General features: G+C 37.3%; 2 protein-coding genes across 8 annotated transcripts; one reads left to right on the forward strand and one right to left on the reverse strand.

The window, feature by feature from the left end:
* Window positions 1-3,933: 3,933 nt before the first annotated feature.
* LOC136252048 (uncharacterized) lies at window positions 3,934-13,139 on the reverse strand. Of its 6 annotated transcripts, XM_066044392.1 has the most exons (7): window positions 12,972-13,139; window positions 9,237-9,315; window positions 8,048-8,110; window positions 6,292-6,555; window positions 6,197-6,237; window positions 6,090-6,140; window positions 3,934-4,614 (listed from the first exon to the last, which is right to left on the reverse strand). In XM_066044392.1, the coding sequence occupies exons 5-7, from the start codon at window positions 6,207-6,209 to the stop codon at window positions 4,082-4,084; spliced, it is 597 nt and encodes a 198-aa protein (XP_065900464.1). In that variant the 5' UTR covers window positions 6,210-6,237; window positions 6,292-6,555; window positions 8,048-8,110; window positions 9,237-9,315; window positions 12,972-13,139; the 3' UTR covers window positions 3,934-4,081. The 6 variants fall into 6 exon arrangements, with proteins under 6 accessions (XP_065900464.1, XP_065900463.1, XP_065900467.1 ...); XM_066044391.1 differs by lacking the exon at window positions 9,237-9,315; XM_066044395.1 differs by lacking the exons at window positions 9,237-9,315; window positions 12,972-13,139 and adding an exon at window positions 9,530-10,495.
* On the forward strand, window positions 9,670-24,135 carry LOC136252046 (NACHT, LRR and PYD domains-containing protein 14-like). Of its 2 annotated transcripts, XM_066044387.1 has the most exons (4): window positions 9,670-10,075; window positions 15,174-15,233; window positions 21,038-23,645; window positions 23,697-24,135. In XM_066044387.1, exons 1-4 carry the CDS (start codon window positions 9,721-9,723, stop codon window positions 23,755-23,757), a joined length of 3,084 nt encoding a protein of 1,027 aa, XP_065900459.1. In that variant the 5' UTR covers window positions 9,670-9,720; the 3' UTR covers window positions 23,758-24,135. The 2 variants fall into 2 exon arrangements, with proteins under 2 accessions (XP_065900459.1, XP_065900460.1); XM_066044388.1 differs by lacking the exon at window positions 15,174-15,233.
* The last annotated feature ends 454 nt before the right edge of the window (window positions 24,136-24,589 follow it).

A 24,589-nucleotide genomic window follows, 5' to 3' on the forward strand; every position in this document is an offset into this window, starting at 1 on the left:
TATTAAAGTAGTTGAGACTGAATTATTGAAACACATGCCCTGATCACTGTGGAGGTTGAATGAGTAGAAACAATTATTGTACGATGTATTAGTCCCATAATTAAACATGAGCAGAAATTGATTTGTAGTACTTAAATTCTCAGATAGTATGAGTCCCAAATCTTTGTGTGAGTCATTGTGTGCTAATACTATATGGACATAATTATGTATCAGAGATAGCATATTCTGTTTAAATGATGGGTATACAAATTTCTTATGTCCTTCTGGACCAAGTAAAATAATGCAGTGATATTTTCCTGCAAGACATTGTGGGTACTAGCTAATTTAAACACTTTGGATCATCAACAAATTTTAACGAGCTGACTTTGGTGGGTATAATTATTACAATGTCATGTCATTGATATAAGACAGAAGCCACTAGAAAGGGGGGTTCCAGTGGTAGCAAATAAAATCTGCTTACAGCTATATACAGTAGTCTAGCTAGTAGGTTTTAACTCCTGAAATTTAATGAAACTTGATGCAGGGTTGGGGAAGATATCTTTCTTTAGTTTAGGGGCAGGGGAATATCTCGTGCTAAGCTTACTACCAGAGAACAATATACCATGAATGAAATACCTAAGAAGCGAAATGATCCCCATGGATGTGCCATGAAACTCATTTCACGGTTATTTATGTATGAAATACCCACGAAAAGTAAAATTTCATGGCACTGACAAAATATTTCATAGCACACAGAAATTTCATAGATGTAGTGCCCATGAACTGTTAAATTTTCATAAACTATTCTGTAGGTATTTCATAGGCTGTGTCCATGAAAGTTTATGAGTATTTCATTCCACATAAACCTATAATTATTAGTTTCTCATCCTCCTGTACTCAAAATAATAGAGCAGGAGGACAAAATTTTATTTTTTTACCAACTAGAAAGCTGAATTAGCTACCTAAAATGACACAAAATACAATGCTCTAGCAAGGTGCCAACTAAAAAAGGGAGCTATATAAATGGCCTCCTTTAGCCATCCGTGATGCAAAAATTTGACTGCCCTTGCCTACCATCCCCAGCATGGCTGTCAAGTGCAGGACAACGGGAGAGTACCAGCTACTGAAACAAATCAATCAAGAGTGCCAGACTCAAGGCGACCCTCGGAATAGATCTAGACCAGATTGACCATATATGGTATCGGATGACTATTCGATGACGCTGTAAGCATATTACAACAGACCATGGCAAAAATCCTTGTTGAGGTAAGATAAACAGTGATGTATATGGGTGGGGATAACAAACTAATAGTTTAAGTTTATGTGGCCTAACATGGCATTTTTCATAGCCTGCCTGTGATACAGATGACCAGGTACCCAAGTACTTCATAAACAATCCCGGGGAATCCTGAATCATTCTTTGCAAACCAGGAGTCATTGATTACAAAGCTGTACAAAGAATTATTCTGAATTTGTGACTGGGCCTGCGAAAACAGGGCATATGGGCACAAACTACTCCCAATCACCTAACAGGTCATATCTTAGCACTGGAACAGAATGTTTGCATTCTGTAACTTGCATCATAAAGCCAATTAAAGTCGTACCAAGAGCTGAAAATTGCATTGCCATAGCATAATGGTACAAAACGTTATGAGTGATGAACGGTTGAAAATATAGGAAAAAATCATGTATCCACATGCCCTATTTTTGCAGGCCCAGTCACATTTTGTGACAAGTCTGTTGGAGAGGCTAGCTCTGTACACAAGAAATACTTTAATAACAAGGTGACAGCGAGGAAAGAGATAACACAAGAATGCAGTGGTCTGTTGCATGATCAGGATAGTCTTACATTTTATGGAGATCCGGCATATGAGTCAAGAATTGAATTGCTATCAATTAGGAAGAATAATGGGATCATGGTATTAGCATAATGAACTTGATCCTGTGGGTCTCTCAAAGGAGGCCAACCAATTAATGTCATTTTGTCATCAGGAATTGGTCCTGGACCAGGACACTCAAATGACCCATGACATTTGGTCTTGATTTATATAGCTTCCACATAGACCATCCTGCTGACAGACCCACAGGATCAAGTTATTACATGAATGTCATGTACCTATTATATTATTATTAATCTTCTTTCTTGGTAGCAAGTCTTGATTCATATGCTGGGTCTCCATTGTTTTTCTGTGTGCAGATTTCAAGGTACTAAGGAGAGGTGGTAATCAACTGTTGTTTTATACTGCTATCAGTGTTTGAAAACTGCACTCCAGTGAAAGAGTTCAAACTTCAAAGTTGCATTTGCTGTGCAGTTGTACTAAACTTGCATACTGTGTGCATACACATTTGTGTTCTTATAAAATTAGTTTTGGTGTGTTTGATTGTATCAGCTAGGGTTCTAGACCTTTTTTTGGATCTTGTGGATATAAAGCATGAAGCTTTCCAAATATAGTTATAGTATGTATCATAAAGGTTACCTTTTCCACCTCAGATTTGACCTTTGACAACCGGTTGTTTTTTTTTGTCTATGTCACCTATACATAGTTCAAAATTCACAAACTTGGTGTCAAATTAATGTTCTTGCTCTGAAGAGTACACTAACATTAAAGAAAGTCCATAGCTTTTACTATTCCAAAAGTTATAGCCATTTATTAGAGCAAAAAGTAGTCTTCCTTTGAGTCACGATGTTGAGTTATTTAGATCATTTACAATAGTAAGGTGAAACCTGTCTTGTAGTGGCTACCTGTGTTAAGAGACCATGCCTCTATAAAAGTTTATTTCAGGAGATAATAGTACACCTTGTACAGTAAAACACACTGCATGCTTGTCTTAATAAGATAGAAAATATTGCCAATGCCTATGGGATACAAAATAGCCAATAGCTACACTGAAGCATGCAGTTAGTTGTCAGCCTTCATTATAACATTGTAACAATGCAATGCTCCATTCTATGTGCACCATTAATTGCTGCATGTGCAGTATATCAGAATGATGTGTTATGATTGGTATATAATACAAGGAACTGGCACTAAACAGTGTTTATACTGACCTGGTGATCAATATTATGCAGATATCATAAGGCTGTTTGGATAGTGGTATTATACTATTGAAAACCAATTCCTTTACTGTCTTACATATAATAAGATTTAAGAAAAACTTGTAAGTTACTACTACATTTCGGGCAACTGTTTTAAAATGTACAACATAAAGTCATGCCATTTTGATGTTTTTTTGTTTTGTTTTTTCTGCACCATATACCTATAGCTACATGGTATGTACAAGCAATAAATCAATTTTACCTACAGTAGTTTAGTTGGCTATCTAAATCAGTGGTTTTTCCTTCTATATCTACTGGGTTTCAACTTAGTTATAAATATCACCCATTAATTTTATGGAGCTCCCATATATTATGTGATCATAGTATAATACCTGTTAACATGCACTTAGTATCTTGACCATGTTATTATCTATGCAAAAACAGCCAAGCTGTATAAAAAGGGTGCAGCCTTCAAAAATCCTGGGTGAAGAAGTTGTAAAATCAAAGGAGGCGACTGCAATGATGTGGATGATAATAAATTTTATTAATACACAAAGGCCATAAAATTTATTATCATCCATATTATTGCAGCCATTTCATGGCTGCCGCCTTTGATTTCACAATGTTTTTCACCCAGGCTTTTGAAAGCCGCACCCTTTTATTCAGCTTGGCGGTTTTTTTATGGATTTTACTTCTTTCATATTTTAAATATATACCCAAAGCCAACCATAACCTGGCCCTGTGGATATGCAGTTACAAAATGTGCCATTTACTCAACCCAGTACATATATACTACTTTTAAGTCATGCATTACAGGTACCAATTACAATGCTCATTTGCATGCACATACTTGGTTCACACAAGCTTAGGGTCAAGTGCATTTGATAAAGTACAAGTATTCGAGAATGTTCCATATCCAAAATTATAGTACAAATTGCTTTCCAAGAGTACATGTATACAAAACAGACTCACATGCGTACATTTAATGATTAACAACAAAAATGTACATAGCTACAGTGTAGAGGTGTGTACTACTTTATTGCTACGGATATACTTGTAAAAGTTTTAAGTATCAGTATAAAACACATTACTAAGGTGATACAAATTGAAGCAAATAAACACAATTAGAAAAGCTAAATATGCATTGTATAAACACAATGATAAAATAGCAAGCAAAAAACAAATAAACACACTATATAATACACTGTACTGGTAATGACTGTTATCTTGCAATTGCTTTAATTTTTTGCTGTTATCATCATGTATTGCTTGCTGATGATTCAATACTCTTTTAAGGGACTCTATTTGATGTTCATAGCGTTTTTGGTATTCTTGTTCTTGTGTCTCATTTATTTGTGCTATATCATCTCTTGTTGGCAACTCATCAAGTTTTTTAGAAAACTCTTTGTTTAATGATACAATTTTGTTGATTATAACTTTACTAACTTTGTCAAATTGTTGTTCACAGTTAGAGTTGATTGATTCCAGCAATGATGCATTGCTGGGGTAGCGTGTGCTATCAACTTCTGCTATAAATTTCTCAGATAAACTCTTTGGGTGGGAATTCATAATAAGCTCTTCATTAGACTTCAGTTTACCTGTATGACAGACAGAATCAATGTGGTACCATACTTTTTACATTCAGCAGCTAGTTACTTTTATTTAGATAAAAGTATGCATAGTATGCTTTGATCTTTGTAAGATAATGAGATCTTTAAAAATCACTAAGAGACCTGCTAGCAGGTCTTTTAAGTGCAAACATACCTGCTAATAGAAAGGCTTCAAGCATTGCAAATTTCACTTTTGATGATATAGTATAGATTTGCTATGCTCTTTTAAGCATATTTCAGACTAATAGCCCACAGAAGACGACCAGTTGCCCAAGCCAATCCAAGTTTAACCACTGCATTACTTTTATAAGCAATTAAGCATACCTAAAAGAATTTGATTATGGGAGGTAGAGTCTAACCAGGGGCGTAGAGTCTAACCAGGGGCGTGCCAAAGGGGTTTCCAGGGGTTTCACGAAACCCCTATTAAAATTGTCAGTAGCAAGAAAATGTTGGCAAACACAGTATCAGCAGGAGTACATCAATCTACATCATTACAGTGATGATCTGTGGGGGCACAGCCTCCCTCCCCAAACCACTATGTTATGGCTATAAAAGATTGAGAAACTCCAATAGAGTGCGCAGTCAGTGAAATACTCTAATAGAACAGTCACCACATGTAACAATATTCTACAGTTGCCTAGTGTGAATACTTGCATCTGCAGCACTATTCCATGGGTACACTTAGCTTGCTAGGAATTTCAGGACCTCACTAGTGACCTTCGCTAGTTTGTTTTTACTATGTTTAGCAGTCAGACTACTGGCATTTGACACCCTACAAAATTAAATCTTCTAGAAGCTTGCACCCCCATGTTCTACATCCTGGATCTACTTCCAGTGGAAACCCTTTTTGAAAAATCCTAGGCACGCTCCTGTCTAACATTGTAGCTATACATTTGCTATGACTAATGGACAAATCCAAAGATATCACAGAAATTCTGTTTAGAGCACATGTGGTTTAGCAAATGTTTTATGCCTATTTCATCTTCTTTTAACAAAGGCTTAGATGGATAAACTACGCACCTTGTAGAATGGTTATATTGTGCTATCTGTAATGTGGGTGTAGTCCATAATGAAAACTGTGCATGTGCCTGGTATTTACACCATAATAAGCCAGCAACAACTTATTCAGTTACCATTGTTATCCACTCAAGCCTTGTCTTTGATCTGCTATATACCTGTTCTTCACACTGCTGTGTTGAGATGGGCACTCAACAGCTTGGGATTTTTCTTGTTGACACTATATAGTACTATCGTACTGTAAGATTAAGTTCATACTGAGATGGTTTAGAGAAATTTAACATAATAAGCCGTCTCAGTTACCTTCTTAATTGTTTAATACTACTAGTATATATTTATTCCCTTAAATTATTTAAGCCATCACAATAAGCAGACACATGTCTTGCACACATGGTGTCATATAATACAGACTCAGTAACTAATACACTATAATCCATTGTACTCACTTGAATTATCAACAAATGACTGTCCTAATGCAGGATGATCAAACACATACGCTGAATCAAAATAAACATATTAGTATTCATTTTATTACTACTATGTACCCACATACGTTGATGGTCCATCACTGACAGTTGATCTGAGTATCTTGTCCTACTCAAACATGATGATAGAGTTAGTTATAACTTTTTATCCCACAAAACTTACTGTTCAAGCTGAAACAATTCCAGCTCTATTTCATTACAGGCATCTTGCAAGCTGTCGATTTTTCTGATTGCATCTAAGTACTCTCAGTAGATTTATTCAGCCATTCGGTTAACATCTCATAGCAGCAATTAAAGGCAATATCATTTTCTCTCTGTACAATGGCATTAATATCTGCACTATTAAACTGCAGGTTAAGTGCGATGGTCTCCCAGTGTGTAGCAATTCTGGGTACAATCAACTTGTGGAGATGTTCCATCAAAGGCTCTGTATCAAAAAAGCAACAATGTGTCATAATGTGATGTTATTATAGCTATTTGAATTGAGTTTTACCATGCAATGGCACAAGTATTCACACATTTTTTGTGGATGTGTGAAATGACATTAGCACCGTATTGTCAATAATAATAAGCAATGAACTTCTTGCTAGAAATTGGTTACACTGGCAGTGGCAAGTATGATCTAAAGTGCCTACATCTTATCTACATGCATACGTATTCATAGCTTCTTGAAAATCTAACTTCTCTTTCTCTACATGCAGGCAAAAAAATATGCTCTTACTTAACACAAATCCTTCACCTGGTTCATGTATCTTTGCATGCATATCATGCTCAAATATATGGTGTTATATCATAGTATAAATATGTATAACAGAATGTAAAGCCGATAGGTACATATGTATACTAAAATACAGCACCATAACATTTGAGCATGGTATACATGCAAAGATACATGAACCAGGTGTGTTAAGCAAGTATATACTTTTTGCCTGTATAGAGAAGGCAAGTGAATGAAGTGGAAAAAGAAGTTAAGTTTTCAAGAATTTTTATAAATTCCATAGGCAGATTCATTATGATTGTTTAGTATGTCTACACATTTTAATAGTTGAAAGTATACTAGTGAGTAAACAAACAAACAAACAAACAAACAAACAAACAATACATGCCCTGCACTACACTGTAAGCAGATATGTACGTGCTTATTTATATGTACAAGAGTCAACCTCAGTGCTTAGGTCTTGTGTGGTTATCATTAATTCATCACAATGTAATGTTACTGCACTATTGCAGTGTTGGAATGAACTATCTGGTAATACGTAGTTTGATTCTTCATTGAATGTACAAAATTCAGGCATCTTTCAGCAGAGGTGACCTTAGGTCGTTATTTACCCCTCGGTTAACAATGTGGCATTTGAAAGATGAAAGTTGACAATCAGACAGATTGGAATCTTACAGAAATCTAAAACTACACATTTTGTAATTTAAAATTACCAAATTTTACGAATTTTTTAATTTTGGAATTACTGAATTTTACGAAGATTGGTACTAGTAATAGCATGGGTAGCAGTAAAATTTGGGATAAATACCACGAGTGTTGTATTGGAAATGGGGATAAATTTCACGAGGCGAATATTCCCAGTTAATACCATACTCGCTGCATATACGCATGTTGTGCATTAGTGTTGCCATGTATGCAATTTGTCACTATGTACTAAACACGCGTCGACACTAATTGGCGCTACATTGTTAACATAAATTCTAGCCAATGAAATTGCAATTACAACTTTTTCACTGCTACCAGTGAAATACGGGATAAATTTCACTGCTACTATTGAGACTTTTTGTATGGGCAGTGAAACAGGATGGTATTAAAATATGAATTGTAAGATAGCATTCATATTTCAATTTTCGAAATTTCATAGACAATTTAACTTGTTACCTACCCCTCGTTGTAAACACATTATACATGTAATATGCACCTTGCAACAAGGTATCATCAATTTCAGTAACTTGAACTGCCATCAGTACAGACTACAAAGACTCTACATACAAAAGGCATGTGCAATAATGACAATGTACAGGTACATATAATGTAACATTGATTTAATTGACGTACACTTTAGATATCGAATGGCAAGTACTTTGTGCACTGAACAATAAAGGATAAACCATATTTAATCGGTTAAACACTGTGACATATACTACCATAGTTCTAAAATGAATTCAGTGACTATTTGAACCTGACCACCATTTGATGCTCAAAAATGAAGCCCTTCTTTTCAAAATCTATTGTTGCACTACTCAAGTGTGGCTACTATCGAAGACACGACTTTTAACCAAGTAAATACAGTAGTCACAGTAAATCTGTAATAGGATTTGATATGAATAAGATCAATGAAATGAGAATGTCTTTTGATGCATGGACTATACGTATATGCATCAATGGCCAGCATTCAAGCCATTAGCTATAAAGGCTGATAAGAAGTGAGACTATCCTTACAGAATTTCAAAGGGCCAAGCATTGTCTCTTTCTAAAATCATACATATATTTTTAATCAAAAAGAATGATATTAAGAATCACAATATTGCATGGTACATGCATGATGTTCAAAATTAAATACAGTATGTGATGACCTAGAGTGAAAAATGGAAGGGAAAGTATTAAAGTTTTGTTGTAAACTCTTACTTTGAAAGTTGTCGATTTTAGGTGGTACCGTAACACAAATGAATTCAATGCACAAAATAAATAATTCTAGACTGCAGCTATTGTGGTTTCACACCCTACCAACACCTGTGACCTCTCTAGTGGAAGAAAGAGAGAGAGAGAAGAGAGAGTAGATTCAGTAGAGTGCATGCAAATCAGAGGCTAAGTTGCAGCATATTAACTAGTAATATCCTGCTGTTACAAAGATAATCATACAATTTATAATGTGACAATAATGTCAACAAAAAGCAAACATGCAATATAGCTTTCACTGGTAACTTATTCTCTAATGTGAACAGTGAACTGAAACTATCAAAATGATGTCTCACAATATTTTTCCTAAGTTATTCAGTAGTCACTGAAGCACTACATGTAGTTCAGCAAGCCCTAGTTAGTAGCTATGTAAAACAGATTGTATATGAGCCTGCAATGGCTAAGGCATATAGCCTGCCCTGTATACGTACCCATATCATGCATGGATCCTCAGCTGAACGGCCACACTTCACCTTACATAGTTGATTGTAAAGTCACTTGAACTGAACCCTGAGGGGGGCGGGGCAGTGATGTGTACACCATATAAATAAAATGCCTCCTTAATGATTACGATACATATCTTCCTATTATGTATATACACCCTATGTCCACACTTGAGTCTAGGCATGCAAACCCCATATTATGTACATGCCGATCTGATCTAATTTAAACAGTTTATTAAACGTACTTATACTTTTGCAGCGGAGCACTTACAATCACCTACACTTTACACGTGCTTTAGCTTTCAGTCGAGACTAAAAGATATTGAGACTAGCACACTCAGCGCTTTCACGATCTTGTCACATTCGGTAGCCGGCGCTGAAAGTACCGGCATATAAAAATTTCCGCGCGCTTAAATTTACAGATGCGCGGTACTCTGAATATGATGTTCTTCTGGGTCTTTGAAATATCAATATGACTACTAATCCCTATTTTGTTGCCTTCAACATGCACTATCAGGATTTGACGACAGCCTTGCCAGCCAACGCGATGTATCCTACGTTTGTCAGATATGAAATGTTAAAGGATCCGCAGCTTAATCAGCAGTTTATTGCAGCCTCAACCAATGAAGCCAAGACGCGTGTGCTACTGGATTCGATGAGGGGCGGACTGCAAATTGGTGTGGTTAGCGTATTCCAACAGTTTTTGAAGGCGATGACTGAGTATGCCGAAGGAAACAGCGATCCTGTGGTTAAAAAACTTGTAAAAAACATAAACAAAGATTTGCCTTCGGACTTGGGTCGTACGGACTCCGATTTGCCTTCATCAGGTATGTAGCTAGTCTCGCCTCCAGACTGCAACGTCTGGGGGCTGACTAGTATGTAGCCACGTATCATTAAACCCTAGTAGCTAGCTATAGCAGTCTATACTGCAATAATGCATTGTAAACTTCCTTGTAGGCCACACCCACCTTTGGGGGTACCATTGTCCTATATACCCGTGGTAGTTTTCTCTCCTCACTTTTCATTTGAATTTGGATAAGATGCTAAGGGCATAGCCCAAAAATAAATGCAATTCGTACAATATGAATGGTGTTTGCTAATAACTAAAGTATTGTTATTTGTTTTTACTGTGCAGAAATCACAAATGATTATAGCACATAAATATCATTACTTACATCCCAGTGCGTGGGAGTATCAAAGTACCGCACTGGGTTATAACCAGTTTTGGGAGTAACGCATTACTTATGTAACGCATTACTTATGTAACGCATTACTTATGTAACGCATTACGTAATATTATTGCTTTTGTGGTAACAAAGTAATATAACGAATTACGCTATAAAAACAGGTAATATAACGCAAGCTACTTTACTTACAAATGTAACGCGTTACCTAAGTAATATAGTTACTGTAACGAGTCTAATATTACAAAATATTATTACTACAAGTAACGAAGTTACTAATCTCGTTAGTTATCCTCTGAGTAACGTCTAGCCACAACGAAGTAACGAGGCCTACTGAATGAAGCTTATTCACCAGTTTCTTACTTATAACCAAGATTTGCATATTGTCCAACAACGCAATCATGTCACGTGATAACGTGGTAGTTTCACACATGACAGCTTAAGGCTATGGACACAAAGTAATATAATATGTAATACTATTACAGTTACTTTATTTTATGGGTAATATGTAACTGTAACTAAATAGTTCAGTTGCATGTAATATGTAACTAGTTACTTTTACAAAGTAACTTGCCCAACACTGGTTATAACTACCATACAGCTAGACAGAGCGGCGCTGCTACTGTACGATAGGGTCCGCAATCCAAAAAATCAACTTTTACAAATCGATCCCCCTACCATTGTGGGATGTTCATTGTGGTATCCCATTGCAAGATTCACCATGAAACCGGAGGCACGATTGTTGTCTTCACAGAAATATCGATTTTAGTATTTCGTGAGATGCAAATATTATTTTTAAAATTTCGTGCTCCACACAAAGAACAGGATAGAACTTGCTGCTTAGCTGGATATTATCTAGAGTTAATGTAGTTAAAAAGTACGCACAGTAATAAGCAAATGATTCACTGGGTTCCCGGCACAGGGTTGCTTTCTCTCAAAAAGCAGAAAACGAAACACACATTTTCCAATTCAAACTGCCCTACCAGCCAAGACAAGAAAAGCCAACTCTTCCTCATAGTGATGTGATAAGGTTGGATGCATAGTCTGTCTATGCTGTTAGTCTGGATAGGATCTGAGACTTCTCACCATCTGGGTGAAGAACGTCAAAATTTTCGTGCGTCATTTCAAGGGATTCTCTCAATGGTACCAAAGTGCTTTCCAGTACTTCTGATGCCACACTGGTCACTTAATTTTGTTTAGAATGATGATAAATGATGGATCAAAACGTTTGGTAGTAGTAGTAGTTGGTGTTTCTGTGATTTCATATGATGCAGTATACCAGCAGCTCACCAGGAGCTCCACCCAGCTCGAATCAAAAATGACAGATTATGTGCTTTTTTCGGTTTGTTTTTGGTGTTTTGCAGCATAATGGTGATGTAGGGTGATCTAGTGAAGATTTGAAGCCACTGTGGAGCGTGAGAGGTGAAGTCAAATTTGGACGATTTTGCTGCCTTCTTGATGCATAGCTTAGAACGAGGCGTGGAAGCCGTCAATGAAATAATAATTGACAACCGCTGCTACCAAACGTTCAGGGACATCTTTTGCCATAGTTTTAGTTTATAATTGATGATTGTTGTGGCTGCAGAGGCGCTGGAAATGGCTAGAAAGCACGACACAATTCTTTGATGCTGCAGAAAATTTTGACGTTCGTCACCCAGATGGTGAGAAGTCTCAGATCTTTTCCAAACTAACAGCATAGACAGACTATGCACCCAACCGTATCGAAACACTATGAGGAAGAGTTGGCTTCTCTTGCCCTGGGTGGTAGGGCAGTTTGAATTCGAAACGTCGTATCTCTTTGTCTGTCTTTTCAAAGAAAGTAACCCTGTGCCAGGCACCCAGCGAGTCATTTACTTATTTCTGTGAGTACTTTTCAACTACAACAACTCTGGATACCATTTGGCTAAGTAGCAAGTTTCATCCGGTCCTATGTGTGGAGCACGAAATTTAAAAAAATAAATTTTGCATCTTGCGAAATACTGAAAACAATATTTCTGTGAAGACAACAATCGTACCTCCGGTTTCATGGTGGATCAAGCAATGGGATACTACAATGAACATCCCACAATGGTAGGGGGATTGATTTGTAGAAGTTGATTTTTCGGATTGCGGACCCTATGTACGATATATTAGTTATCACCCTGTTGCAGAGCCACTCAGTCCGAGACTCAGTCTCTTTCGTGACATCATAATAACCGCGAATGGCATTGTTTACCAATGGAACAAAGAGTCAAATAAGGAAATATTGATACAAAACACACCAATACAGCACTTAAAACTAGCAAGAAAACTGTTAATCCTTTACACAATAACACTACAAGTTACCAATACGCCGGATAGTTTAACAAATGTCAAGAATAGTCCGTGACGATTTTCGCTCCAGCAATCACTCCCAACGGTTACTATGGTGAAGAACTAACTTCCTCTAGCTTCATCGTTCTGTCTCGGACTATGGTAGCCACTTGTTGGTCTTTATTTTTCTCTTGCACACCACGCGACAACACTATACCACTGAATTTCTGACGAAGGCGAACCGTACCTGGAACCGCTGCTTCATAACACCGTCCTTCGCTACAGTTTGTAGGCAGTATGTAAGGTCTCCCTTGTAGCTACGAAGTAGAATCTCCACACAATTCGGACGAAATCTTGAGCATAGTGACAGGAACTCAAACCAGAACTTAATTTACTATCCGTAAACTTCTGCGAATTCCCGTGCACTGGGATATAAAATAGTTATATCCCGTATACTCGGATGATATCATTGTTATTACACTCGTCCTCGGCTCCGCCTCGGACTCGTGTAATAACAATGATATCACCCTCGTACCGGGATATAACTATAACTTACGCTATTACAAAAAATATCTAGGGAAGGGGAATTGACTATGTAGGGGGAGGGGGTTAAAGTTTAATCACAGAGGGGAAAAAAGCAACTTTATATTATAAGTCAATGTTTGTCATCAGTTGGTTGTAGTATCCATATGCTAATAGTACCTACTGTACTGCGTATTGGGAATCATGGAGGTTTGGGTTATCTGGCCAAAAATATCAGCTTCACAATACCTTCCTGATGCCTTGGCAGTATTGGTTATGTATAACCAAGCACAAAAGTGTCTTCAATATGATCCCAATAGATTGTTAAGAAATTTAATATGCAGTAGTTGTAACATGGGTACGAGTGATTTGCCTGAAATATACACATGAGCACGAGGGCGCAGCCCGAGTACTTCCCCAAGTCCATGATCACTTTACACTGATCACTTTACAAAAATTAAAACCCACTATCGATCCTGTTAAGTTTCGCTATATTAAAGGAGAGTAGATCACACAGTTTCATCAAAGAAATCAAATGATTTCTGAGAATGCTTGGAATGCATTAATGAGAATAGGAGGTAGTATATACAAGTTATATCCCTCTTAGGAGGGATATAACTTGTATACTCCTATTCTCCTTAATGCATTCCTGAGCACTGATAGCAGTGCTATTATACCACTTATACACCTTCTCTTCCCTTTGAAGTGAGGTGTGAAAGTGGTATATATATATATATATTCATTGAAATGTCTTCAGGCAAGTATAACTCGATAACAGCTAAGGCTACGGGATTGATTTTTTTCACTGTTAAACGTTACTTCAGCCCAACAGGTGTCTTTTGGCATACCGCAGTGCATGCAATGCACGTATCATGGACTTAAATACCTTTGTCCTCCTTTCTTTTTTGCTGACAGTCCAATTGCAAGATGTCGATTTGTGGTAGCACAATGGCTTCCGTATGTTTGTAAATGGGAATCATCCATATTTTCCATGATGATGACTGGATTGATTGTAGAGGCACTTCTATACTATAGAAAAAAAAGTAGGGAAACAAGGGAGTCACTAGCTGACATCTAATTAGGGATTTAATATCCACTAGTATATCCACAGGTATAGGAAATGTTTCATCACTTTTTAGCTATTCCATTGTTTCACTTTTTTTTCTTTGATTCCTTTAAAAATTCCTAGTAGTAGTAGTAGTGATAGTGGTAGTGGTAGTAGTCAGTGTTGTAAGTGGGTCAGTACTGTTGACCCGTTTGACCCACTGACCCAAATAGTAATCCGGATGGGACCCAGATCTGACCCGCATGTGACCCAGTTTAATTAAAATAGAGGCGTGCCCCAAGAGCTAGATTAAAAGTTCACAAGTTCCACTAGTCAGCCGTACAAAAAATTGTCTGCAAGAAGTGAGTAGCTATATACTATCAAGTGGGTGTGGCTCCATGTATGTATTATGAAGTGGGGGTGGCTCCAGGTAAGTTTACATGCAGCTACAGAATTTAGTTACTTACATTTCAAGTAGCAACACGGATCTGGGGATGCATGCATGCCCACAGAGCACAGCTAGTACAATTCCGATAAGTGGGCATGGCTTTATATACCCTGCACAGACAGCAAAGCATATTCCTGAATGGTGGGTGTGGCTCCACGTAAGTTTCTTGAACGTTTACAACTGCATTTCCATCAATACAATTGAGCTTGTTAACTTATAGTCACATGTGATCTCATCCTGGTCAGACCGAGATATTCAGTGAAGTGGATAAGACCCACTTGACCCAGACAAAATGTGACTCAAATGACCCAGATAATTCGGATGACCCAGCTTACTTACAATGCTGGTAGTAGTACCTACTAAGCTTGTCAATGTCCACCTTCATCAGCTACCCCTCACATCCTTCTGCATTCATCATTGTGTATATTTTTTAGGTTATCCCGATAAACAATCACAAAGTTGGAAACCGGCATTGAAAAAAGTGAAAGCTGATGGTACGTAAGATTCAATTACATGCAGGGTATACTTACATGTATTGCATGCAGTGCATGTAGGCATAAAAAAATTAAAATGCAATTTACGGTCTTAGCTAGACATATTATATAGCATTAAGTTATCTCATATAGTCAGTCACCCATGGCTCCAAAACATAAACTCAAAAGTATGAGGAGCAACAGATTATAATGCTTTGGAATCTTATTGTACTGTACGTAATGACAAATGACTTTGCTAACTGTTAACTTTTCTGTTGATACTGCTAAATTGCTAACTTTGTAGAACAGAGCTACAGATTTATGCAATGGTGATGTTTTGTTAAATGTGAGGGCAGGATGCTTCTACTAAATGAAGTGGCTAGCTACTTCGTAAGATTTGATGCAATAATTCTCTTATGTACAGGAGGTGTTTACAGTTGTATTTCAATCTAATCCAAAACAGCCAAGCTGTAAAAAAAGTGTGCGGCCCTCAGAAAGGCTATGGTGAAAAAAGATGTGAAATCCAAGGTGGCGGCCAAGAAATGGCTGTGATGGTAGGTTAGTGGTAAAAATTTTAATAATGACAATTCAGGTGAATTTTTGTGCCGCTTCACAAAAATTCACCTGAATTGTCGTTATTAAAATTTTTACCACTAACCTACCATCACAGCCATTTCTTGGCCGCCACCTTGGATTTCACATCTTTTTTCACCATAGCCTTTCTGAGGGCTGCACACTTTTTTTACAGCTTGGCTGTTTTGGATTAGATTTCATTTCTTTTTGTATTTGTATACCCCAAAGCTGGCCTATGGCCAGCTTTGGGACTTTTTTAACCTATGTTTTTTTCTTTACTACAGGAAGAAGAAAAGATGAAGTAGATGTACTTTAAATATTTTATCAGTAAATGTACGAATTATATATACTGTATAATACATATGTGACCGGATTTGCGAAAAGGGGTCCAATTTGCCAACTTTGACAATTGATAACTTCAGATTGGAAAGAGCTATTGCCTTGATATTTGGGCAGTGGTGAGCACCACTATAGCTGAATACATGGTGAAATGTTCAGGTTAATATGTTACTTGAACACTGAGTTATAGTCTCCAACATTTACGGAATTGGATGTGTGTGGAAGACCCCTTTTCGCAAATCCGGTCACATATATTGATTACAGAAATCTCCATGGTGGTTTCTTTGTAACTGAACACTCTACAAGGTGACTTCTTCTAATTACTCTCTCTACAGGGTGAATTGTTTGTAGCTGAACGATCTACAAGGTAACTTCTTCTAGCTGATCTCTCTACAGGGTGATGTGTTTGTAGCTGAATTTTGTATAGGTGATTTGTTTGCAGCTGAGCTCTTTACAGAATGGTTTCTTTGTAGCTGAACTCTCTAAAAGGTAACTTCTTCTAACTGATCTTTCTACAGGGCAATTTGTTTCTGGCAGAATTTTCTACAGGGTGATTTCTTTGCAGCTGAACTCTCTACATGGTGGTTTCTTTGTAGCTGAACTCTCTACAAGGTAATTTCTTCTAGCTGATCTCTCTACAGGGAGATTTGTTTGTAGCTAAACTATCTACAAGGTAACTTCTTATAGCTGATCTCTCTACAGGGTGATTTGTTCGTAGTTGAATTCTGTACAGGTGATTTGTTTGCAGCTGAGCTCTTTACAAAATGGTTTCTTTGTAGCTGAACTTTCTCCAAGGTAACTTCTTCTAACTGATCTTTCTACAGGGTGATTTGTTTGTAGCTGAACTATCTACAAGGTAATTTCTTCTAGCTGATCTCTCTACAGGGCGATTTGTTTGTAGCTGAATTCTGTACAAGTGATTTGTTTGCAGCTGAGCTCTTTACAGAATAGTTTCTTTGTAGCTGAACTCTCTACAGGGTGATTTGTTTGTAGCTGAAATCCCTACAAGGTAACTTCTTCTAGCTGATCTCTCTACAGGGTGATTTGTTTGTAGCTGAACTCTCTACAGGTGATTTGTTTGTAGCTGAACTCTACAAGGCGATACTTCTAGGTGATCTCTCTACAGGATTCCTTGTTTCTAACTGAACTCTCAACAGGGTGATCTGTTCATAGCTGAACTTTCTACTGGGTGATTTGTTTGCAGCTGAACTCTCTAAATGGTGGTTTCTTTGTAGCTGAACTCTCTACAATGTGACTTCTTCTAGCTGAACTCTCTACAAGGTGACTTGTTTCTAGCTGATCTCTCTACAGGGTGACTTGTTTCTAGCTGAACTCTCTACAGGTGATTTGTTTGTAGCTGAACTCTCTACATGGTGGTTTCGTTGTAGCTGAACTCTCTACAAGGTAACTTCTTCTAGCTGATCTTTTTCACTGCATATTTGTTTGTAGCTGAGTTCTCTACAGGGTGATTTGTTTGCAGCTGAACTCTCTACATGGGAGTTTCATTGTAGCTGAACTCTCTACAATGTGACTTCTTCTAGCTGAACTCTCTACAGGGTGACTTGTTTCTAGCTGAACTCTCTACAGGTGATTTGTTTGCAGCTGAACTCTCTACATGGTGGTTTCTTTGTAGCTGAACTCTCTACAAGGTAACTTCTTCTAGCCGATCTTTCTACAAGGTGATTGAGTTTTTTGCAGCTGAACTCTTTACATGGTGGTTGCTTTGTAGCTGAACTCTCTAAACGGTGACTTCTTCTAGCTGAACTCTCTACAGGATTATTTGTTTGTAGCTGGATTCTCTACGTGGTAGTTTCTTTGTAGCTGAACTCTCTACAATGTGACTTCTTCTAGCTGAACTCTCTACAGGGTGACTTGTTTTTAGCTGATCTCTCTACAGGGTGACTTGTTTCTAGCTGAACTCTCTACAGGTGATTTGTTTGCAGCTGAACTCTCTACATGGTGGTTTCTTTGTAGCTGAACTCTCTACAAGGTAACTTCTTCTAGCTGATCTTTCTACAGGGTGATTTGTTTGTAGCTGAATTCTCTACAGGGTGATTTATTTGCAGCTTAACTCTCTACAAGGTGACTTCTTCTAGCTGAACTCTCTACAGAGTGATTGATTTTTTTTGCAGCTGAACTCTCTACATGGTGGTTTCTTTGTAACTTAACTCTCTACAGGGTGATTTGTTTGTAGCTGAACTCTCTACAGGGTGATCTGTTCATAGCTGAACTCCCTATAAGGTAACTTCTTCTAGCTAATCTTTCTACAGGGCGATTTGTTTGTAGCTGAGTTCTCTACAGGGTGATTTGTTTGCAGCTGAACTCTACATGGTAGCTTCTTTGTAGCTCTACAATGTTACTTCTTCTAGCTGAACTCTCTACAAGGTGACTTGTTTCTAGCTGATCTCTCTACAGGGTGACTTCTTTCTAGCTGAACTCTCTACAGGTGATTTGTTTGCAGCTGAACTCTCTACATGATTGTTTCTTTGTAGCTGAACTCTCTACAAGGTAATTTCTTCTAGCTGATCTCTCTACAAGCCGATTTGTTTGTAGCTGAACTCTCTACATGATGGTTTCTTTGTAGCTGAACTCTCTACAAGGTGATTTCTTCTATAGCTGATCTTTCTACAGGGTGATTTGTTTGTAGTTAAACTCTCTACACGATAGATTCTTTGTAGCTGAACTATCTACAAGGTTATTTTCTTCTATAGCTGATCTTTCTACAGGGTGATTTGTTTGTACCTGAACTATCTACATGATGGTTTCTTTGTAGCTGAACTCTCTACAAGGTAACTTCTTCTAGCTGATCTCTCTACAGGACAATTTGTTTGTACCTGAACTCTCACATGATTGTTTCTTTGAAGCTGAACTCTCTACGAGGTGATTTCTTCTAGCTGATCTTTCTACAGGGTGATTTGTTTGTAGCAGAACTCTCTACAAGGAAACTTCTTCTAGCTGATCTCTCTACAGGGAGATTTGTTTGTAGCTGAACTCTCTATACATGATTTGGTTGCGGCTGAATTCTCTACATGATGGTTTCTTTGTAGCTGAACTCTCTACAAGGTAACTTCTTCTAGCTGATCTCTTTACAGGGTGAATTGTTTGTAGTAGAACGATCTACAAGGTAACTTCTTCTTACTTATCTCTCTACAGGGTGATTTGTTTGTAGCTGAACGTTTTACAAGGAAACCTCTTTTAACTGAGCTCTGTACAGGGTGAATTGTTTGTAGCTGAACTATCTACAAGGTAACTTCTTCTAGCTGATCTCTCTACAGGATGATTTGTTTGTAGCTGAACTATCTACAAGGTAACTTCTTCTAGCTGATCTCTCTACCGGGTGATTTGTTTGTAGCTGAATTCTGAGCTCTTTACAGAATGGTTTCTTTGTAGCTGAACTCTCTACAAGGTAACTTCTTCTAGCTGATGTATCTACAGGGTCACTAGTTTGTAGCTGAATTCTCTACATGGTGGTTTCTTTGTAACTGAAGTATCTACAAGGTGACATCTTCTAGCTGATCTTTCAACAGGGTGATTTGTTTGTATCTGAACTCTCTACAAGAAATCTTCTTCTAACTGATGTTTTAACAGGGTGAATTGTTTGTAGCTGAACTCTCTACAGGGTGATTTGTTTGTAGCTGATCTCTATACAGGTTACTTATTTCTAACTGATCTCTTGAATTCTGTTCAGGGTGACTGCTCTATTAGGATGACTGCTCTATTAGAGTATCTCGATCTCGCACTTGCTACACCAAGTTGGATTTCGTGTTATAACTCCGTGGCTTTAAGTCTGATTCTTCTACACCATTGAAGAGCCTTTCTAAGATGATAACTCGATCTGTACAGCGATTTTGAAAGCATTACCCCAAGCAGTTTACCTGGTAGGCGTGGCAAGCATAATAATAATAATAATAATAAAATAAAAATATTAAAAATTAGCTAATCTCGATTGCATAATTGTTACACACTGTTGATTTTTTCGCTGTATCTTCCTGGTTTTTAGCTCGATTTCTTTCAAACCACAAAAGGTTTGAGGTTCAATAGTTAACCTATTCACCCACCGATTTTCAGCTTCTTCCCATACGCGGTTTACCCTGTAGGCGTGACAACATATTGGTGTTATTTTTCGTGCATAATCGCTCATAACTCTTTGTCTGTTTATGGAATTCCAGCCAATGTTGGTACCGAGATGCGCCTTTATACCCCCCTTCTGTGTGCCAAATTTCAAGGCAATCGGATAACGCGTTCGAGTTTTATAGCAGTTTTTGTAAGTGTGCGACAAGAAAAAGAAAAATAAGAAGAAGAAAAAGAAGAAAAAAAAAACGAAGAAACTCAGCCAATGTTTGAAGTCGTATATCTCGGGAACGCGCGAAGCGATTTCGCTCAAATTTGGAATGTAGAGTGCTGCAGTTGGGGGGCATGTCCACAGCAAAAATCGTCTTGTTTCATCAAGGAAGCACAGAGCTACGGAGGTGCGAAAATTGCGTTTTCTTTCTTCCTGTCAATATACTCACGGGTGTTACGCGCCGGCTTCTTGGGCCGCACGACACACTACCGTGTGTCTTGATATAGTTGCAATGTAAACATTAAAACCACCATCTTCGTGTGACAGTACGAATGAACAGATAATAAGCAAATGGCTGCATTAATCAGGTCACTTATGCATTAAATAACACATTACAGGATTATCAAGTTGGGTATAGGCAGGTGGCCACTTTGTGGTATATGGTGACCACATTATATGGTGACCACATATGGTGACCTGATTATAGGCAGATGTCACTGTTTTACAATTGTTGTGTACATTTATGGCACCGCTGTGGTGTGGTTTATATGTGTGGTTATTGAACATTAATTTCTATGTAGCTATTGTCACTTGTACACATATGCCAGTCATGTGTATGACATTCTTTTAGATTTTGAGCAATGCAAAGCTCACTTGAAGTCATGCTATCTCAACCGGCCAGAGGAACCCAACAGATGGCACAAACTGGGAGGACTGGAAGTTTACTTTGAAATTGCCATAAGAAAGTCCAGATACTTGAGTGATAAGTTTCATGTGGACTGTGCTATGGATGTAATTAAGGATAAAATGGAACATGTCACTGTTGAAGAAATATTAATCGCTGGTCAGCAAAAGATCACTTTGATTGAAGGAGATCCAGGATCTGGTAAGACTAAGATGACTATACATATTTGTAAACAATGGGCTGAGGGAAAACTACTGTTGAATGAACTGGTGTTCTTGATTCCACTCTGTAGCAGCTACTACCAAACCGTTACTTCATTAAATGAGCTGTTTGATGCCTGCAGCTGTTCTGTATTGACAGAATATGCCAAGCGAAACTATGGTAAAGGATTTGTGTTTATTCTAGATGGGTGGGATGAGCTTCCTGAGCGTTTACAATTACGATCTTTCTATCATGACATAATCTTTAGAAAGACAGTGCTTACTTGTTCAACTATCATAGTAACCTCCCGATCCTCTTGTTCGGATCGTATAGCTCAGGCAGTACAGGATCACTATTACCGGATATTAGGATTTACTCCAAAAACTGCTAAAATCTATGTTGATGAACATTTCAAAAATCTTTCACTGTCAAAGCAAGTTTTACTTACAAATTTACAAGGTCATGACTACTTCCATCAAGATTTTCATGTTCCCATTACTATACTAATAATGTGCTTCATATGTTGCTATGATTCATATTTACCCAAACCTACAACGTCATCAAAATTGTATGAGAGGTTTGTACTGTTGTTTATGCACTCCAATATTCCTGGTACTTATGGGAAGACCTTTAAAAGTTTGCATAATGTGCCAAAAGATCTGAATCCATTGTTCAGTAAATTGTGCAGTATAGCCCTTAGAATGGTGATCAGTGAAGATTTACAGTTCAATAAAGAAGAATTGGAAGATGACTTAAAACACTTACCTTTTAAAAGTTCAGATGCATTTGGACTGCTAAGCAGTGAACATGGAATTGATGAGTTTGCTGGGAAGCAAATACATTGCAGTTTTATTCATCGTTTAGTACAAGAACTATTGGCAGCTCTTTCGGTAGTAGAATCACAAACTGTGGAACACATAATTGATCAGCACTTTCATGAGGGATCATTTTTGATAAATGTATTTCCTTTTGTATTTGGCTTAATGGATTCCAGTACCTGCATAGATTCGTTGACTTCTTTGCTAGTAAAAAAATACTTAGAATCAAACAAAAGCAACACACTGCTTATAACTATATTGCATTGTTTGTTTGAAGCTCAAAATGCAGCCCTTTGTTATGGATTTGCTTCGGTGTTTCATAATGAGAATGGTATTGATTTATCATTGCAGTCAGATTTAGAATACCTCTATGCCACTTATTTCTTCTCTGTCTGTGGTTGTGCAAAGTTAACCATTAAAGGACTATGGCTAACAGATACTCGTGCTGAGTCGATGGCTCAATATTTGTGCAATCCTCCAATACCTTATACAGAAATAATATCCTTGAGTTGTGAGGGTGTTGATTTATCAGAAAAGGGGGTGAAAGCTCTGAATAAACTGATTTCCCATCAAGACAATTTCAATTCACTGAAAATTCATGTTTTAGTTTGCTATGAAAGTAATGTAAAAGTCATATATGATAGCATATGGAAATGTTATTTAGTTATTGATACTTTGATAGTGATAAATCATAGTATTACTAAAGGTGACCTGGACTGCCTAGGGGAGATTGTTTCTACAGTGAAATTTATTGATGCCATAATAGTCTATGGCTCTTATTTTGGCGAAGGAGTGTCTCCACAATCATCAGATTCCTTTTGTAACTCATTGTGTAGTACCAAATCATTGAAATGGCTATCACTGCATCTTACTAATCTATCCTGTGATAATATAGCAGTACTTGGTAGAATTCTGGTCCACAACAGTTGTTTAGAAATCTTAGATATAGGCCGTGTGAATGCTATGGATAGTTTGGTTAATATTTGTGATGGGTTGTCATCTACCAAAACTCTTCAAAAGTTTAGTGTACATCTGGATTCTGCCGATACTTCATTTGTGTTTGAGAAAAGGTTTGCAAAGTGTCTTACAAGTAATCAATCATTGACTTTAGTTGATTTCACTGGTATATTTGGATTTTTGTGTATCGATGAGCATGTGCAGTGGTCGTCTTCACAAGTGTGCTTCTTTTGTAGTGGCTTACAATCCAACAGTACTGTTACACTGCTGGATATTACTGGTTGCTACATAGACAAGACAGCGAGTGATTCTGTGTCTAAAATGTTGTCAGTCAACACCTCTTTGAGGCATCTTTTCCTCAATCCAGTCCACATGGAGAAACCAGATGCTGTTATGATAATTGAAAGTTGTAAAACAAACACTGAACTAGAAATTTTATCTCTTCATTGTAACTGGTTGGATGATCAAAGTGAAACCAACAAGTTTACTTTTGCAACTGATCCAAAAATTTGTGAGATGGTAGGTCAAGTACAAAATTCCCGACAGGACAAAATGAAACCAAATTTGCACATTATCTGGTCAGTGTATAAATATAGATTTAATTGTGTTTTATGGTTTTAATTATGTAGGGAATTGAAGGAGTATTGTGAAGTAAAGTCTTCTATACTGGTAAAATCTTATCAGGAATAATATATTAACAAACTGAACACATTTAAGTAAAATACATAGTATGGACTGTTATCTAAGCTATTTGACTGTTACATATATGCTGTAAAAGATAAGTAGTGCTGGAATACTGTGGCAAATTGTGAACATCACTGCAAGTTTTAGTGACGGTCACTAAAAATGTGTAGTGATGTGTGTTCACTATTTGCCATAGTATTCTACTTATTTTTTACAGTGTATACATGTTACTATATATAGTGTATACATGTTACTATATATAGTGTATACATGTTACTATGTATGTACGTATGTTCAGTAGTTAGCAACTATACCCATGAAACTGGCATATGAATAAATAATTGTGGTTCATAACTTCATATATATTTGTGACCGAATTTGATAAAACAGGGCTTCCACGCACATCCACTTTTATGAAGCATCACAACTCAATGTAGGAGTATGCCATTAGTTTCGATGGGAAATTTTTTAGGTCAATAGCTTACTGAGTAGTCAAGTTACAAAGTCAGAAAATTGGATGTGTGTAGAAGCCTTGTTGTGTCAAATTCGGTCACATTTATATTGTGGTGCTATGTAAAAGCCTAGCTGACTTGATTCTCAAGCAGGCTCCATACATATGTAAATTAAAGACTGATTGACATATCAAGACAAGTGATAAAATGTCGATACAATAAAATTTATTGCTTTGATTATTTCTGTTCTATTTGTGCAGTCAGTCAGTAAAAAAAGCATCAGTTCAATAAACTTGTTAAACATGCAGTTGTTTGAGAGTACAATGAAGGTACATTGGAAGTACTGCTGAGCTGTAAATGCAATCTAATCCAAAACAGCCAAGCTG

Source organism: Dysidea avara, chromosome 4 (genome assembly GCF_963678975.1).
Source record: "Dysidea avara chromosome 4, odDysAvar1.4, whole genome shotgun sequence".
NCBI lineage: Eukaryota > Metazoa > Porifera > Demospongiae > Dictyoceratida > Dysideidae > Dysidea > Dysidea avara.

What these genes read in the sequence shown, in the direction of transcription:
- LOC136252048 (XM_066044391.1), bottom strand. An exon ending in GTCATTTGTTGATAATTCAA is followed by an intron (nt 4,615 to 6,089) that starts GTGAGTACAATG and finishes TCTGTCATACAG; the next exon opens with GTAAACTGAAGTCTAATGAA.
- LOC136252046 (XM_066044387.1), top strand. Translation starts at nt 9,721, where the DNA reads ATGACTACTAATCCCTATTTTGTTGCCTTCAACATGCACTATCAGGAT. An exon ending in CTCCGATTTGCCTTCATCAG is followed by an intron (nt 10,076 to 15,173) that starts GTATGTAGCTAG and finishes TATATTTTTTAG; the next exon opens with GTTATCCCGATAAACAATCA. An exon ending in GAAAAAAGTGAAAGCTGATG is followed by an intron (nt 15,234 to 21,037) that starts GTACGTAAGATT and finishes ACATTCTTTTAG; the next exon opens with ATTTTGAGCAATGCAAAGCT.